We start from the raw sequence: 18,195 nt of genomic DNA on the forward strand, positions 1-18,195 counted from the left end.
AAAATTATGGAATGTGTGTGGGTATATATTACATAGGCTAATTTGCCTCTTGTGACTCACAGTCAGTTATGCTCAGAATGGTAGTAAAGTCCTTATTTGACCAATACTTGTGCAATTGCAGATGTTGCGTTTACTAAGGGCCTGTTTCTGCTGAGCAGAAGTAATCGATTTTTAACCGATTATTTTTTTAATCGATTATTTTTGGGCAGCAGAAACGGCGCAAAATGAAATAACCGATTACAAAATAATCGGTTAAAAAACTCAATACATTGCATGTTTTAACCGATTATTTCTTGTTTTAACCGATTATTGCGGAGCAGTTTTGAGCTGCAACACAAATAGCAATTATTGACCACACTTTGACCACTAGAGTATGGCAACACTCACTCACAAAGCATGCTGTTTAGATCAGCAAAATAATGATGTGGACCGACTATGCTCAGGCTAACCATTTGCGTTTTCGCAAACTGACAACTCCAATCGCAATAAAAAAAATTATATCATTCGCAAACTTGCAAAAATAATTTTTCCTTAAAAACTCAAATTTTGTCCACTTAGACTTCAAATATTAAAGTTTTATGTAAACCAAAACGATGTTGGCGATAATAAGTGACAGCGATGTAGCGTTACTTGCCATCAACAAAATTTTGTTCGCGTTATCTGTAAATGTACACGCGCCCGACTAAGCAAAATTTATTTTATGAATAGACATGCGCAGTAATTGTAATTACGAACAAACAAACTGCGCATGTGTATAGATGAAAATATTGCGCAATAACAAACATGCTGCATGGACATTCCGACGTCGTAGTTCGTTTGTGGTGTGTTACACGAAGTTTTTGCGAGTGAATAAGAAGCATATAAAACACAACGAAAACTATTTATTATTTTATATTGTTTGTGATAAAAAACTCTATCCAGTCAGGCTGCATATACTGATAATTGATAGTGGCCTGATGTCGATCATACAGAACTCGGCTGTGGCATAGGCTATGGCCGTGGCGACTGTTATAGCGTCGGGCCAGTGAGGCTGCAATAGATAGGCCTGACATATTTTAATACGGCCATGTTTTATTTGTATTTTAATCACAAATTTTGAATGAATAAAGATAAAATCAATACAAGACATCAACCTATATATTTATTTGATGTATCTACCAACAAATTTAGCCATTTTCATGGTTTGTAAAATATGTTTTTACAACATACCAATTTACTGGGTGCCGGTCAAGTTGGCCCTAAGACATTTGAATGTGAAGAAATATTTTTATTTACAGTTTATAAATAAATATATTTTTATAACCTCATGGTAAATAACAATTAGAATCATTCCTTACTTTTTTCCTGAATGAATGGTAGAAAGTGTGAAAATACATTTAATGATTTCAAAGTATTACAAAATAAGGCCATAAAATAAATTATGATTAGGATTGGGTGATGTTTTGAATAAAAAGGTGAATTTAATAAAGCATTATTGTAAAATGCCACTGTTGCAGTGTCATGGTCACAGCAAGGACAGAGCAATGATGATTTTATAGGGCCGAACAGAGTATTATAAAACACTAGTGCTACTAAACATCATGTGAAGAATACAAAGAACAAAAGGAAATGATTTGCTAGGATTATGATTTAAGTAAGTTGATATTGTTATTACATTATATTTATAATACAAAAAGAATTTTAGCATGAAATCTTATCTGTGATGTGCATAATACCGTATCAGTAAAACTTTTAATCACGTCAACACCATAATCGAAAAAGAATGTTTACCGCCAACCAAATTTGTCAACATTACAAAATATAGTAACTACAACTAAACCAGTGTGAAAGATGGGGTTATTTTCGCCAAACTGTAAACCAGAAACTTTCGCAACATGAATCGGTTACATCGACCATTTTCATGACATAAGACAAATTTGAAAAATAAAGTACAAGTAAATACAATAACAAGATCGCGTATGCACAACCTTTGTGTTGTAAAGACGCTAATACATTAGCTATTGTATACAATAGTAGCCTACTGTACGTTCTAAAAATTATTCGTGACATGAAACTTTCATGAATTTCAATAACTCACGTCACTCGCAAAATTTGTGATACAGTAGTTAAATGCATGCTAAAAAGTGTCTGGTTTAAATAATGGAGTATAGAAATAATTTTCTCCAAGATATATTATTAGGCAAGCTCAGATTTGCAATGGTATGTAGTACTGTAGCAGCAGGAGCCCTTCTGAGAGCATCTTGTAGATGTAAATTCATTCTATGCAAATCCCCCTGAAGGTATACTATTCATGTTCAATTAACACCATGTCTCAAAAAATATAAACGAAAGTTCCTTAATCTAAATTGAATATTCCATTGTTAAAGAAATAAATTAAATATTGTTCACAAAAATGCACATTTTAAAGTTAAATTTACCTAGGTTTGCATGCAAATGTCTCATTAAAAATACCATGGGTTAATTTGATTACAATATACTAGTTACTACTATACCAACAACAGACTAAATTTGAACTCGTCACTTTGACGAGTTAGTTATCCGCACAACAAACGCCACGCGCACGTCATATGTTGGAATTTTGCACACGGAAAAAGATTATGGCATTATGACCTGAACTGAAGAATATCATATGTTGTTAGTGCTGAATTCTGTCAATTTATTTTGTGTCATATAGTATACAGTATAAACAGTATAATCTGTATACATATTACATACAGTGTAGAATAGGTGAAATTACGGGACCCGCCACTTATTCCAATTTTTAACATGGCGACGGTATCAAAATGAAACACTAAGGTAGCAATTTCCGAAGGACATTATCTCAGCAACAACATATTAACGTGTAGAAGAAATTTGAATACGTAATGCGCGCTCTTTTAAATGTGATGAACTATGACGCAAAATATGAAAATACGACTTCTTATATTCAACTGGCCATAAGATGACGTCAAAATATCTGATTGGCAAAATGTTCACATGAATTCGTATCTACAATCCAATAGCTTCCAGAAAACGTTTTAAACATGATTATCACTTTTTATTCTGACGAGCTATAACAGATTGAAATTTACTGTAAAGATGAAAATAAGTGACCCACGTTATTTACATTTTTAGACATGATGACGTCATAAAAATTAAAATATTTTTAACTCATGTGAAAGATAGTTCATTGACCTAGAAAATATCAAAATCGGGGTGGAAATAGAAAACAGATAAGTGGAGACGCGCTTAATTAAATGTGATTCGCTATGACGAAAGATACAAAAATCCTATATTTTATATTCGCGTGGCCATACGATGATGTCACAATGTCCGGTTAGCCATATTAATGCATGATCCGATATCTACAACTCATCAACTTCCAGAATATGTAATAAAAATAATTGTTACCGTTTAGAAACTACGACTGTTTAAAAAAAGGTATAATTTTGACAAATGTTTTAACTTAAAAAACGCACGTAAATTATCCAATTCAACGTGCCCGTATGACGTAATTTTAAGTCAAAATTGTTAAAAATTTGGTAAAATTACTAGAAAAGGCTGGAAAAACAGAAATCACGCGGAAAAAATTGCTTTCAATGGTACGTGCGCACGTTCTAAAGATATGTGAGCCCGTGGGAATTTTTTACATGCCTAAAACGCATAGAAAGTTGATTAGAAATTTATTTTTCGCATTTCGAAACTTTAAACGCGCGTAACTTCGTGTGAAACATGCCATTTTTTTTCCACAGTCACCGCAAGATATAAATTAAACTTTTGCTAAGTTTCAATTTAAATTGTTATATGGTTTTCGGTTTATGTTAAATACGCGAAATTCGTTAAAACGCGCGTAAGTCATGTTGCGCAACTCTGACGTCATTCAAAAACAGGAAAGCACAACTTCACATGAATGCCCAGATGTTGACAAAGTTATGAAATGTTAACTTTACACGTTTTTGAGATACGCTCTGCACAAAAATGACAGAAAGAAGAATACAGAAAAAAAAAAGATGATGAAACAGGACAGTTACAAGGAGTTATCCGCTCATGCGGATAACTAAGAAACTGATATTATTACTTTTTTGTTGGTTATAAAAATGTTGTGTTAAGATTGAACATATAGGCATATTACAACATGTGTAAAGAAAATGGCCATAGTATTCAGCCTCCCTCGACCAGAATTTGGAGTGAAAAAAATATTTGCTGCACGATGTGGGAACAGTTTTGATAGAGTATCTCGTTTCATATCATGTGACACTAGGTACTGTACACTATCTTCATCAAGTTAAAAAATTCTAGGTCTACACAATCAACCAGGGCTGAAAATTAACCTTTAAACCATACTGGCCATGGGGATCGTATTATTCTACAGTGAAAATATCAAGCCAATTTTTTTTTATGGCCTGGGTAGATTGGGTTTCAGGACCGTTTTAGGAGCCTGGAGAATCCTGGCCAACTAGCTAGGCCTAGGCTATGCCTTTAGCTTTTCTAATGAATCAGGGTTCTCGCCACGGTGGTCGGCCCCGTCTACCACTCGGAATTTCCCACCACCACTTTCATGGCGCCGATCACCACTGAATAATGTAGCCTATTGTTATTATAATTATCTACTCGTCGATCGTAGGATTGATAAACACCATTGTCATCGCCTTTAAAAAAAGCATAGACATTGCAAATTAACAATGTAATGTTCAGTATTAAAATCGGCAACGCCTTAAAATCCTACCTAGGCTAGGAGACGACACATTTTATAGCCACCCTATGCACTGACTGGTTAGCCTAATTTAGCCGGACGAGACGACATCGTTGGGGGTCATTCCATGTCAAATCACCCAATGGGTTAAACCCTACTTTCTTCAAATTTGGTTTTTGGGTTATTTGCAGCTAAAAAACCTGAAATTTTTAATTTGAGCGCCATACGACCATACGATTTTGTTGTGACAGGTATCTTTGGAAAGCTAATTGTTAAAGTTATCCAAATCTTCTATTTACTTTTGAGATAGAACTATTTAAAAGATGTATAACTTATTCTATTCCATTTGACCTAGGATTTGACCTTGTGGGACGAATTTTTTTTAGATGAAATTTTGTGAAAATTATCTCCTACATGATATTTACATAATATAAAAAAATTGAAGATATATTATTTTTTGTTTGCTTTCTAGCTCATTTCAAAGTTGGCTTACTTCAACAATTCTGGTATTTCTATACAGTGTAGATGTATTGTCGACATTTTATAACTACCAAATTTACCTCTTAATACTGTCAGATTATTTAAGACTATAACAATGCTTTAATTATATATTTTCGTGCTCCATACAATCAATTTAACTCAATATAACCGCATGATTTATAGGGCTATAATTACGTAAAATTTTAGTAACGTTTTAAAATTGCATAAAATGGCAGCTCGACGGCATGGACCGGGGCAAGTGGTATTTTTATTCAATGAGTACTACTACTTGCCCCAACCAATGTATCGCCACCCCGGTCCATGCCGTTTATAACGTAATTATAGACTTATAAATCATGAGGTTACCGTATATTTCAGTGTATAAGTCGCACTTTTGACACGCAAATTTGACCTCTAAATTAAGGGTGCGTTTTATACACCGAACATTATGCCTCACACCACACAGATTGTAGCCTACATATCGTCACCTCGTTGGCTAGGCCTAGCCTATAGGCTAGCTACAGTGTACTAACGTAACGGCAACCTGCTTCTGCCTAGTTTTCAAGGCATTTTAGCGTGATGTTATACTAAATATGATGAAAAGATTTGTTCATTATGGAGATGTTTTAGGCGCTCCGATAAAATTTCATTTGTAAACGTTTACGATTGGAATAGGCCTAGGCCTAGTATTTATTTATAGTTATACGCACGATTGCCGACCGCCGTACCCCCCAGCGCAAGCCCTTCTTGGGCGGCCACATGGTGTACGGCATTCGACTAGTATATTCTCCAGTTGAATATAGCATGGCGTAGCGTATACACTTCTCGGATACATAGATACTAATCGAATACGATTGTCCATGAAAACGTGCGCCCTCTTGAAATGATCGAGCGCGGCTAGCCCACACACGCGTACGTGTTACACACACGGTCATGCACTCGATGTTGCGGCGAAACTCATGAATAACAAGTTAGAAAGAACTTGTTGAGGCTGGGCGCGGCCGAGCCTAGGTAAGAAAAACCCTAAATAAAGGACTCTGTTGTAGATATAACAATATATTATTACAATAATATTGATTACAATTTAAAAAAAACATTGTTTTGATGAAATATAAAGTGCGTCTTATACATCGACGATATAAAAAATACCGATATTTTACTCTCAGTTAGGGGGTGTGTCTTATACACAGGTGCGACTTATACACCGAAATATACGGTATATTGCATTTTTTATAAAAACGTAAAATTGTAGTAACGTTTTAAAATTGCATAAAATGGCAGCTAGACGGCATGGACCGGGGCAAGTGGTATTTTTCTGAAATGAGTGGACCCTACTTGCCCCAACCCATGTATCATTACCCCGGTCCATGCCGTTTATAATGTAATTATAGCCCTATATATCATGCGTTTATACTGCATTTTTTATTTTAAAAAAAATTAAATTGTAGTAACGTTTTAAAATTGCATAAAATGGCAGCTAGACGGCATGGGCCGGGGCAAGTGGTATTTTTATGCAATGACTACTACTACTTGCCCCAACCAATGTATCTTCACCCCGGTCCATGCCGTTTATAACATAATTATAGCCTTATAAATCATGTGGTTATATGGGTATTGCGAAACCCCGCAAACCTACAAAAAACATAGCAAACCCCACCGAACCAACATAAAAGTGATTGAATCATGTAGTGTACAACCCACTGGGTATATCAATGTAAAAAAAAAATTAAATTTCTACTGTTAAAGTGTTAACAACTTATTTTTGGGGTAAAACCCGGTAAACCTCCAAAAAACCGTAGCAAACCCCACCGAACCAACATAAAAGTGATTGAATAATGTAGTGTACGACCCACTGGGTATATAAATTATTAAATTTCTACTGTTAACTACTTTTTTGGGGATAAAACATCATTTTTTGGTTAAAAATTAGCAATCATTTTTGACCAAAAAATGATGCTTTACCCCAGTAGTTAACAGTAGAAATTTAATATTTTTTTTACATGGATATACCCAGTGGGTTGTACACTACATGATTCAATCACTTTTATGTTGGTTCGGTAGGGTTTGCTATATTTTTTTGGAGGTTTGCAGGGTTTAGCAATCATTTTTGACCAAAAAATGATGTTTTACCCCAAAAATAAGTAGTTAACAGTAAAAATGTAATATTTTTTTTACATGGATATACCCAGTGGGTTGTACACTACATGATTCAATCACTTTTATGTTGGTTCGATGGGGTTTGCTATGTTTTTTTAGAGGTTTGCGGGGGTTTGCGGTTTTTAGTAATACCCGGTTATATTGCATTTTTTACAAAAACGTAAAATTGTAGTAACGTTTTAAAATTGCATAAAATGGCAGCTAGACGGCATGGACCGGGGCAAGTGGTATTTTTATGCAATGACTGGACTCTACTTGCCCCAACCAATGTATCGTCACCCCGGTCCATGCCGTTTATAACATAATTATAGCCCTATAAATTTATGTGGTTATATTGCATTTTTTATAAAAACGTTAAAATTGTAGTAATGTTTTAAAATTGCATAAAATAGCAGCTATACGGCAAGGACCGGGGCAAGTGGTATTTTTCTGAAATGACTGGACCCTACTTGCCACACCCCACGTATCGTAACCCTGGTCCATGCCGTTTATAACGTAATTATAGCAGCCAAATTATGAGTGAAGAAATAAGTGAACAAAATACAAATGAACAAAAATGTAAAATAATGATGAACAGCAAAGAACAATCAATGTTTTCAAAGTTATCATCAAACAAAAAAAATTATTCAATTTGCTTGAAAGTGTGAAAAGAGTGCCATAAACTGATGGTACATCCTTGGCTATCTAATAGTGTACAGATGTTTACCCAAGTAATAATTATTTTGTATGGAGCATGAAAATATAATTAAAGCATTGTTATAGTCTTAAATAATCTGACAGTGACACCCATAGTGTTGATATAAAGTTTGCGGTACACCATGTGTATTAGTTTTGAAAAGAACTGTTGAGTTTCTCGACGTTTCAATCAATATACTTTGATCGTCCTCAGGAGTGAGCGCTCACTCTTGAGGACGATCAAAGTATATTGATCGAAACGTCGAGAAACTCAACAGTTCTTTTCAGAACTACTGTAATACACGTGGTGTACCGCAAACTTTATATCAACATTTGATTTCGCCATGCAAACCTTCAAACAATATATGACACCCATAGTATTAAGAGGTAAATTTAGTAGTAATGCCGACAATATTCATATTCATACACTGTATAGAAATACCAGAATTGTTGAAGTAAGCCAACTTTGAAATGAGCTAGAAAGCAAACAAAAAATAATATATCTCCAATTTTTTTATATTATGTAAATATCATGTAGGAGATAATTTTCACAAAATTTCATCTAAAAAAAATTTGTCCCACAAGGTCAAATCCTAGGTCAAATGGAATATAATAAGTTATACATCTTTTAAATAGTTCTATCTCAAAAGTAAATGGAATATTTGGATAGCTTTAACAATTAGCTTTCCAAAGATACCTGTCACAACAAAATCGGTCCACACATTACGGAGATACAGTCATTTAAATATAGCCTGCCGCAAAATCGCGAAGAAACGATGGCGCGTAGCGCGCGAACCGTTGAGTTGTATGGTGCTCAAATTAAAAATTTCGGGTTTTTTGGCTAAAAATAACCCAAAAACCAAATTTGAGCAAATTTGAAGATCAAGTAGGGTTTAAAATGTCATTTTTTTTGGGTGATTTGGTATGGAATGACCCTTGGCCGAATCGACATCGGAGTCGAGTCAAGTTTCAGCGGCCTCTTTAGGCTTATGCTATTAATTTAATCCTACCTTGGCTTAGCGGATTATAAATACACCAACGTCAACATAAAAAAATACATGCAAAATCAATATATTCCATGTTTAATATAGACCTAGGCTTATTCAATTATTACGACATTGTCACTGCGTGTAAAGAAAATGGCCCTAGCCTAGGTACAGTACCAGCGAGAATTACTGCCCAATTCGGACGCGGCAGACGCGGCATGAATACGTCCATGACGCGTCCACTTCGCGTCCATTATATCGACGCGTCTGACGTGATTTGACCTTAGACCAACGTCCTTTGTGTTTGAGCTAACCGGGAGCTAACCACGCCGGTGTTAACGTAAACAAAAGCTCCGCATTGTTACTGTACTACAGTTATATTCTGTACGATGTTTTCTCAACCCGTGAAAACCTGTATTAAACGAAATGTATTTTATACTACAGTAGTTAATAACATGCAAAAAAAAACCTCTAAAAAACGAATTAATGAATAAGTGCGTATAGATACCAGTTCATTAGTACTACAGCTTACTATATGGGCAAGAAAGACTGATTTTTTGTGAGTAAAATTATTATCGGATGTCAAAAAACTTCTTTGGCACGCCGCCTAAAAAGAAACCGCTGAACGAGACTTGCAGGAAATGCAGTGCTGAAACCACGTGTGCCTGCCATGCAGTAAAACCACGTGATAGCATATTTACCAAACTCGAACGTTCGGCGACTAGACCCGAGTGTGTGAAAATATGTTGCTTTCGCTGTCCGAGCGAAGCAATGAATTGTGAGTATCGAATGTCAAAAAACTTCTTTGGCACGCCGCCTAAAAAGAAACTGCCGAACGGGACTTGCGGGAAATGTAGTGCTGAAACCACGTGTGCCTGCCATGCATGCAGTAAAACCACGTGATAGCATATTTACCTAACTCGACCGTTCGGCGACCCGAGTGTGTGAAAAATAGTTTGCTTTCGCTGTCCGAGCGAAGCAATGAATTTTATATACTAATTAAAAAATCGACACATTGTAATGGACAAAAATGGTGCAGTACATGTAGTTTTGTAACACTATAAATATCCTCAACCTATTTTTATTCATTATATTAAATTCTAGCACCCGCCCTTGGCTTTTTTGTTTTAAATCGCTTTTGTACCAAGCCTTAATGCCTTTGTGTTGTTCCGTGTCCTATTGTCTTTTTCTATTCAGTGTATCAAATTCTAACACCCGCCCTTGTTTTTTTGTACCAATTTTGGGGTCTAAGCATAGAGATATTATAGTGACAATTTTGGGGTCTAAGCATAGAGATATTATAGTGAACTTCACTATAATATCTCTATGCTTAGACCCCAAAATTGGTACAAAATAACATTAACTAAAAAAATATTATTACAGTCATTATTACAATTATACAAACACTGTAATCTTAACATGATCAGAGAGGAACATCATTATAGCGTAAAAAAAATATTTCTTAATATTTATAAGCAAAGCGTACACAGAATGCCTAGTGTTGTTTCAGCAGCGGTAGAACATGGTTGCAATATTGCTGGGATCCAATGGAGTAGAAAAATATCACGTGCTCTTTGTTGCGCGCTATGACGACCATGGAGATATAAATTGACAGTGTACAGTACATACTGTAGGCTACATGATTTTGTTGAGCCTTCTTCCACAGTTTTAACTCATCATATGACATTTAAATATAACTTATTTCTCTATGATCATATCAATAATTCAACATGAAATAGAGGCCTCGTTATTAAAAAAATATTCTTCCATAAAATGATTCATATGAACAAAATATACTGTATCATGACGATGATTATTGATCGAGTACGCTAGGCCGATCTCAGGCGGTGGTGTACGTGCTAGACAGTGAACCGGCCGGCTAGATCCCACGGCGGGCTAGCGATGGATATAGACACAGTTTCGCACGAAACTGGCTTTTTGGACGAATTATTCGGCAGATAAAAATAAACACAACACACACAAGTCGTAGGCTAACTTTATTTATTTTTTAATCATATTGTTTGTGAATGTGAAAGTATTTTATAAACAAACACCAATACAGCCGACCCTGCTCAACAGTCAGGCTTAGTTTTCCGATGTCATTTGAATATGAATACGGTCGCGAACAATAACAAAAACAGACTCAGGTAGCGAGGTCACGGCCCGCCCGACGAAAGTGCGTCCAAATCATTGGTTTAGTTTATGAATGGACGCGTCGTGGACGCAAATTGGACGGACACTCGACGCGTCCGTCGCGTCCAAAAAGGGGCAGTAATTCTCGCTGGTACTGTAGTATTCAGTAGTTACGCGGCGGCCCTCACAAGCAGGACCAGCATTTTGAGTGAAAAAAACATGTGCGATGTGTGGGTGGTTGGAACCGCTCAGTTAAATTTGGAGAGAGAGAGTATCGCGTTTCATGTCATGTGACACAAAATCTAGTTAGTTACACGATCTCCGTCGCCTTTCCAGGCGCGGCCTGCCATATGACCAAAAAAAGTCTAGGTCGACATTCTGATAGTTATGTTATGTTAACGATCTTTTGTTGTCGGCATTGTTTCTGGATCGACTGGACGTTCGCTATTTTTAGAACTTGGCTTAGCCAGCATACTAGTTAATTGAGGTTCACAATGGAATGGAGTAATGTCCCATCGCGCCTCTACCGGGTAAATTTATATTCGCCGTCGAGTAGGCCTAGATAAAAAACACGCGCAAAGAAAACAATTACGATTAAAATAGTAGTAATATTTATAAATAATGCTACCTGAATCCTAGTAATTTAAAATTGGTCCTCCGTCAGTCAAAATTTACTCATTATTATTTTTGCACACCTTGTTACCGCACAAAAAGAAAATCCGACCACCACCCATGACAGAGATGCTAGTGAGAACCTTATACTAAAATAATTTTTTTTTTACAATGCAAATTGAATTAATATTTAGTATGTGTTAATTATAGCAATAGTTGGAAACAATAAAACCATGTCCTTTTATTGACCTTTATGTTTACAAATTTCACACCAAGGTTGAAGGTCGTTTTTACTTTCCCATTAGCCTTTAGGTAAGATAAAAAAGATTTAAAAATCTATTCAAAATCCATGTTGAAACCATCAGGTTGAAGATTGAATTAATGTTGTACTGTTTAAAGTTTCTGAAAAATAAAGTTTTGTTCCGAACAGAACATTTCTGAAAAGGCCCCAAATTGTTTTTTATTGTGTCGGCGACACCTCACGACCCCGAACTGATGAAAATGTTGTGAGCAAACAGTGATTGTGAAATCAATTTCCAATTAATCTATATTAATTTACTTTCATATTTTACACAAACATTATATTTTATTAATGATGATCGTGTGCTAAAAAAAAAAGGTAATTTACTGCAAGTTTGTGCAAAAATATACCCTTTTTTAAAATTCTATCGAATAGGTATCCCAATGAAGTGTCTTTAAGTTAAAAATATACCGTACTCTTTCTTGTGTACCCATAAAAATTATGTCTGGAAAGATCTTGTTAAAGCCTGTTTTCCTGTCGACGTTAAGTTACGTTGAGTTGCGTTGAGTTGACATATTCAACGATTTAACAGGAAAAGGGGGTAAAAATTAACGTTGAAAATCGTTAAAATCTTAAATCGTTAAAGTTGAACCGAGTTCAACTTTAACGATTACGATCGTTAAAACTGACCAATCAAATGGTCCACAAATTACGTCATTGCAGTTTGTGAAAAAATAGGTACGCGCTGACAATTCTTGAATGTTTACAACGCGACGATGTTTTTCACCTTTTTTGTACACTTTTAAGGTCTGATATTTAAAAAAAACAAGTGTAAGTTAATTAAATTATAATATTAAACCAATTAAATTTAATGTTTGTCTTTAGTGTAAGCCTAGATTAAGATATCAACGAAAGCATGTCCCAGGCTGGGTTTAAGCATCAAAACCCGTAACTTTTTCAATTTTCACGCGGTCCCGGCTGCGCGTGGCCGGCCTTAGTTTTGCAACACTTCACGTCCGCGTGTCCCAGCAACCCTATGACCGATCGCGTAAAAATGTGTAAATATTAGCGGTCCGACTCGATCATCGTCATCGCTATTTTATTTTCAACTTTAACGATTTTAAACTCAACGCAACTCAACGTATTTCAACGTCGACAGGAAAACAGGCTTTAGGGGTTTATTTATATATATTTTTAATTTATGTTTATTATTAATATTAATATTTTAATAGAAAACGCGAGTTAAAAATAAGGCACAAAAGCCGGCTAAAAATAACTTGGGAAAATACCTACACATTTTCAAATCCTAATCGCACATTATAGGTCCATAATAGGTGGTGGAGTAATTTTTGTTGCATGTTATCAGGCTTTAAAATACTCTTTATTTTGATATGTAAATCGGTAAATCAATTATGCACATCCGCCTCAAATGTCAAATTGTTAGTGTCATTATCAAAATCTGGCTAATTTAATATTGAATTGATGCTAATTGATATTTCTCTTTGATAAACCACATTGTTTTATTTGACTTTGCGTGGACCTCGTGCGAAGAGGCCAACAAGACCAACCACTCAAAAAAAAAAACCCTCCTGCAGAAAATATCAGTGTTTACCATTATCCTTACAGGGGGATTCACTTCTCCGCTTATTACTAAATTACAATCACCCAGGCAATGTTCCATTTTCGGAACTACTGTAGTCTTCTCCACACACGAGGCATGTCGAAAAATGTCGCTTTTCATGAAATATTTGCTTTGAAATGTCAATTTTACCGATTGGAGTTAGGAAGTACCGAAGAAATTTATCCTGCCACTTATATTGAATGATAACGTGTTCAAAATAAAGTTACATGAAATTGAAATTTGTTCAAATATTCCAAAATTATCTTTAGATCGAATACATCTCGGAGTCATCAATATTAAATGAAGATTGAGTTGAGCGTTTATTTTTGCGGCCTAATACTTAACCTTTGCCCTAGGCTAAAAAGAATTGAGGAAAAATGTTCACCAAATTTACAGGTTATTTGAGCCTACGCTTTTTTTTACTACGTCTGAAAATGATCTTATTTTATATTCTTAAAGTTAGGATTAAAAATTTCAAAAAAATATTTTATATTTGTTTTTGCCAAATTGCAAATAATTAAGCAAATTTAAAAAAACATGAAAATGGCTAAATATTTCAGTATACATCAAATAAAATGTGTAGGTTTTTAAAATTTTTTATTCATTCAAAATTTGTGATTAAAATACAAATGAAACATGACCGCATGCAAAAGGCCTATCTACTGCAGCCTCACCGGCCTGAAGCGATACCTGTCGCCACAGCTAAGTCATGTTTGATTTAGCTGCATTTTATTATGTCACATGTACAGTACTGTAAAGTGCATTAAATTAGCAAACATAAAAATACACAAACAAGAAGGGTGATTAATTAAGAGATAGCTAGGAGGCTTATACGAGTAATAAACATTCCAAATTAACTGAATTTCATTATTTTTTTAAAGAAAACTATTCTGGTAAATGGTAAACAAAGGTGGTCAACAGATGGCGCCATTTACCTGACAGTTTATTTGAATGAAATGAAATAATCAACAGAGAGCCAACCTACTCATTTACAAACCTTCTATTTTGGGAATGGTTCTAAATGGTCATTGGTACATTGTTTTTACCTTATGGTTTTGTGGAGTTGCAACACTACAGTACCAATTAATCGATGTTCATTATTCCGTGATGTTTGTGTGGGTAAAAAATATGGGATAGCTGGAGATAGAGTTGAATATTGTTTGTCAAAAAGTTAATTTGTTATTATTCTATTTGGTCCAATTTTTGACAACTTAATTAAAATAGGGTATACTGTACATTTTTGGGGAAATGTTACTTGGCCAAATAGCAGACTGTTGGCAGCCTTTGTATTTAAAGAGACACTAAGACGATTCTTGCAGGAACCAGATTCCAGAAAGAAAAATGAAAATGAGAGACGTCCAAAATTGGTTAAAACATTAATTCTGATTTCCGATCAATTATCCAGGCTGTACTGTAAATGCTGAGTGCATGTTGTATTCCTCATGTCTCACATTATGGTGACTAGTGACAGCGTCCGGAATTCTTACAGTCATGTTTTTATATTTTAATCACAAAGACAACATACACATGTAAAGTAAGACATACAGTATTTACAATCTCACAATCACGCCTCTGAATGGAAATCTTGTTTTAATTCACAAAATGTGACGTGAAAAAAACGATAGGCAAGTAACGCAATATCTCTACATTGCTATCGCTTACTTATACTTCGCTGTATAAATCTCACTTGTGTATAAGACGCTTCACAAACTGGGAGTAAAATATCGGTATTTTTTATATCGCCAATGTATAAGACGCACTTTGTACTTCATCAAAACAATGTTGTTTTATTTTTATTTTGAGAGGGCACACATCTTCACAGACAATCATATTCGATTAGCATGTATAGGTCAATGTTACTATATAATCAACTGGAGTATATACTACTCGAATACTGTACATCACATGGTCGCCAGGCACGCGTTAGCTGTGGTGTACCCACCACCACACGATGGCCGGCTATCTGGCGTACAACTATAATACTATTCTAATCGTAATGTTTACAAAGAAATAATATCAGTCAGTGACGTCAATAATCAGTTTATCAGATTTTAAGGGTGCACAAAACGTAAAGAACAAAACTTCTCGTCATATTTAGTATAATATCATGCTGCCTTGAAAACTAGACAGAAGCTGGTTGTCGTTTAAAGTAAGTAGGTAGACTCTATCTAACTAGGCCTTACCATAAAGCCTTAGGCTATGAAATGTCGATGTACAATTGTGCGGTGAGGCATTTGTGTTCGGAAGACGCCCCCTTAATTTAGAGGTCAAATTTGAATGTAAAAAGTGCGACTTATTATACACCGAAATATAAGGGATAGGCTGGCGATATATTTTTTTTTTACTACTCCAATCGCCATTTGCAAAACTAAACGCAAATGGTTAGCGTGAGCATAGCCACCGATGGACTTCAACGAACTAATGTAGGCCAACTTATAAAACTAATATAGCAAATGTCCAGTCGATCCAAAAAAAATGCCGACAAAAAAGATTGTAAAAACTTAAATTTCATTCAAAATATAGTATAAGAATGGTCAAAAGGACTGCAACAGAAAACCGTAATTAATATTAAGACCTAGCTTTTTGGTAACATACTGTAGCATGAAATGCGATACTATGTTGTCGACTGCAATGTCTGATGTTTTTTTAAACTCAGTACAACCGCCTGATTCTATACACTGTATCAGCGCGCGTGTGAGGGGGCTGGACTTTGAGTCACATAAAATGAAATGTAATTATGTGCACGATTTACTTGAAATCAATGCTTTTTGCAATTTGGGAGGATACTTTGTAATTTTCTAAATATTCATTTACAACAGCTAATGTAGAAAATGCCAGCTAATGGCGAAACAACCGCTAAGGTTAGCTTCCAATTCCAGCTAATGTAGAATGGTCAACAGGTAGTGTAGAAACGAAAATTGCCTCCCAGCTAATGTAGTTACTATTGCCAGCTAATGTAGAAAATATTATATTTTTTACCAACCTATGTTTAAATCATATGCAAATGCATCTCTTGACTTAGCTATCAGTCTATCCACCTCTGGTAAACGACCAACTTTGTAAAACGACCACATATCATATTACAGTAGCAACCATCTCTCTTAAAGGACCGCTTCAAATAATCGACCACCTCTCGTTAGCGACCACCTCTCTTAAGGGACTGCTTCTTATAATCGAACACCCCCGCAACAAAATTCTCTTGTAAGTAACCACCCCTATTCAACAACCACCTCTTTTAAAGGACCACCCTCGTAAGCAACCACTTCTCTTACGATCGTCGCATAGTTAATACATTGTGGGCTACAATCAATACTTCCTACTAGGCTACATTCAGAAAAATGACCTACAATCTACCTATTCGTAAGCTAGGTTACTCGTAGTAGGAAGCAGTAATTTCTTTCTATACCCTTCATTTTTTTACTTACCATGTTGATATCTTCATTTAATTTTGCTTACACTACAAAGAGGCATCATCCACCATCGTCATAAACATAAGACATGCATGTAATAGTAACAACAAATTATAAAACAGAAACACTTACCACTGATATGCAGCGAAGTGAAAATACACCATGCCAAGTCCATACAAAAACGCAGCATCCTAAAAAAACCCATAAATAATTGTCTGTAACTTTGAAATATAATATTCAATCAGAAAAGAAGAATACTCACTCATCACACCCAAATATTAATATGAACAAATTAGATGCCTTAATTAGACAACTATAAATCAACAATTTATCTGCTATTTAAAAATACATATAAAATTGTACATGATTTACGTATGAAATGTACAGTAGGCTCTGTTATTGGAAATCATATGGTATGTTTTTACTCATTGTAAGCTCAATAAATAAATCAATATAAATACTGATGTGATGTTTCAATCGGGGACTGTTTTAATCGCAGCTAGTTATCTTGATATAAATTTACGTAAGGGCAAAGTTGGTTAAATCGCGTTACTTCTAGAATATTTACTCGATTGTACATAAAGTTGGTTGGTACTTTCGGTACAGATTTTAACCACCTGATGTAACCCTGTTTACTAATCAATAATCCCTTACAATAACTATAAAGGGATGGTGCCAGTTTAGCTTAGCTTAGATTAATGTCATCCCACGACGACTTAATTCTTAGTGGGTGCCATGATAATTTGTCTCCACACATCTCTATCAAGCATGCTCTTCCTCAGTTCACTCAGGTCTAGTTTGGTATCTTTCAACAGAACGTCGAGCCAAGTCAGTTGAGGTCTTCCCACTTTCCTTTTCTCTTCTGGTTCCCAAAGGAGAACTCTTGAGGCTGGCTCAGAGCTTCTCATACATGACCGGCCATATCCATGCGAAGTCTTTGAATGATGGTCGTAGGACGGGGAAGGTTGCCATATAGTGTCTTGTTGGTGGCGTGTGAGGACCATGGGATGTTTTGGACTTTCCTCAGCATGCGGGTGTATGCTCCATCCAATGATTTTGAGAGCGATGAAGTAAGACTCCATGTGTCACTTGGCCGTAAAGAAGAATGGCTTCAACTGTTGACTTAAAGAGGCGGAGTTTTGTGGACTTGTTGATACGAGATGCCCATATTTTTGAAAGACTGTTCAGCGCACCCCATGCTTGACCAA

The 18,195-nt window shown here is 35.4% G+C and overlaps 1 protein-coding gene across 1 annotated transcript in view; it reads right to left on the reverse strand.

Moving 5' to 3' along the window:
- LOC140049442 (histone demethylase UTY-like) overlaps positions 1-18,195 on the reverse strand; it is a 75,978-nt gene that overhangs the window by 48,688 nt on the left and 9,095 nt on the right. Inside the window, exon 5 of the mRNA XM_072094324.1 lies at positions 17,120-17,178. Within this exon, the coding sequence (XP_071950425.1) occupies positions 17,120-17,178 (59 nt within the window). The remainder of the gene's footprint in view (positions 1-17,119; positions 17,179-18,195) is intronic.

The sequence above is a fragment of the Antedon mediterranea genome, chromosome 5, assembly GCF_964355755.1.
Source record: "Antedon mediterranea chromosome 5, ecAntMedi1.1, whole genome shotgun sequence".
In the NCBI taxonomy this organism is placed as follows: domain Eukaryota; kingdom Metazoa; phylum Echinodermata; class Crinoidea; order Comatulida; family Antedonidae; genus Antedon; species Antedon mediterranea.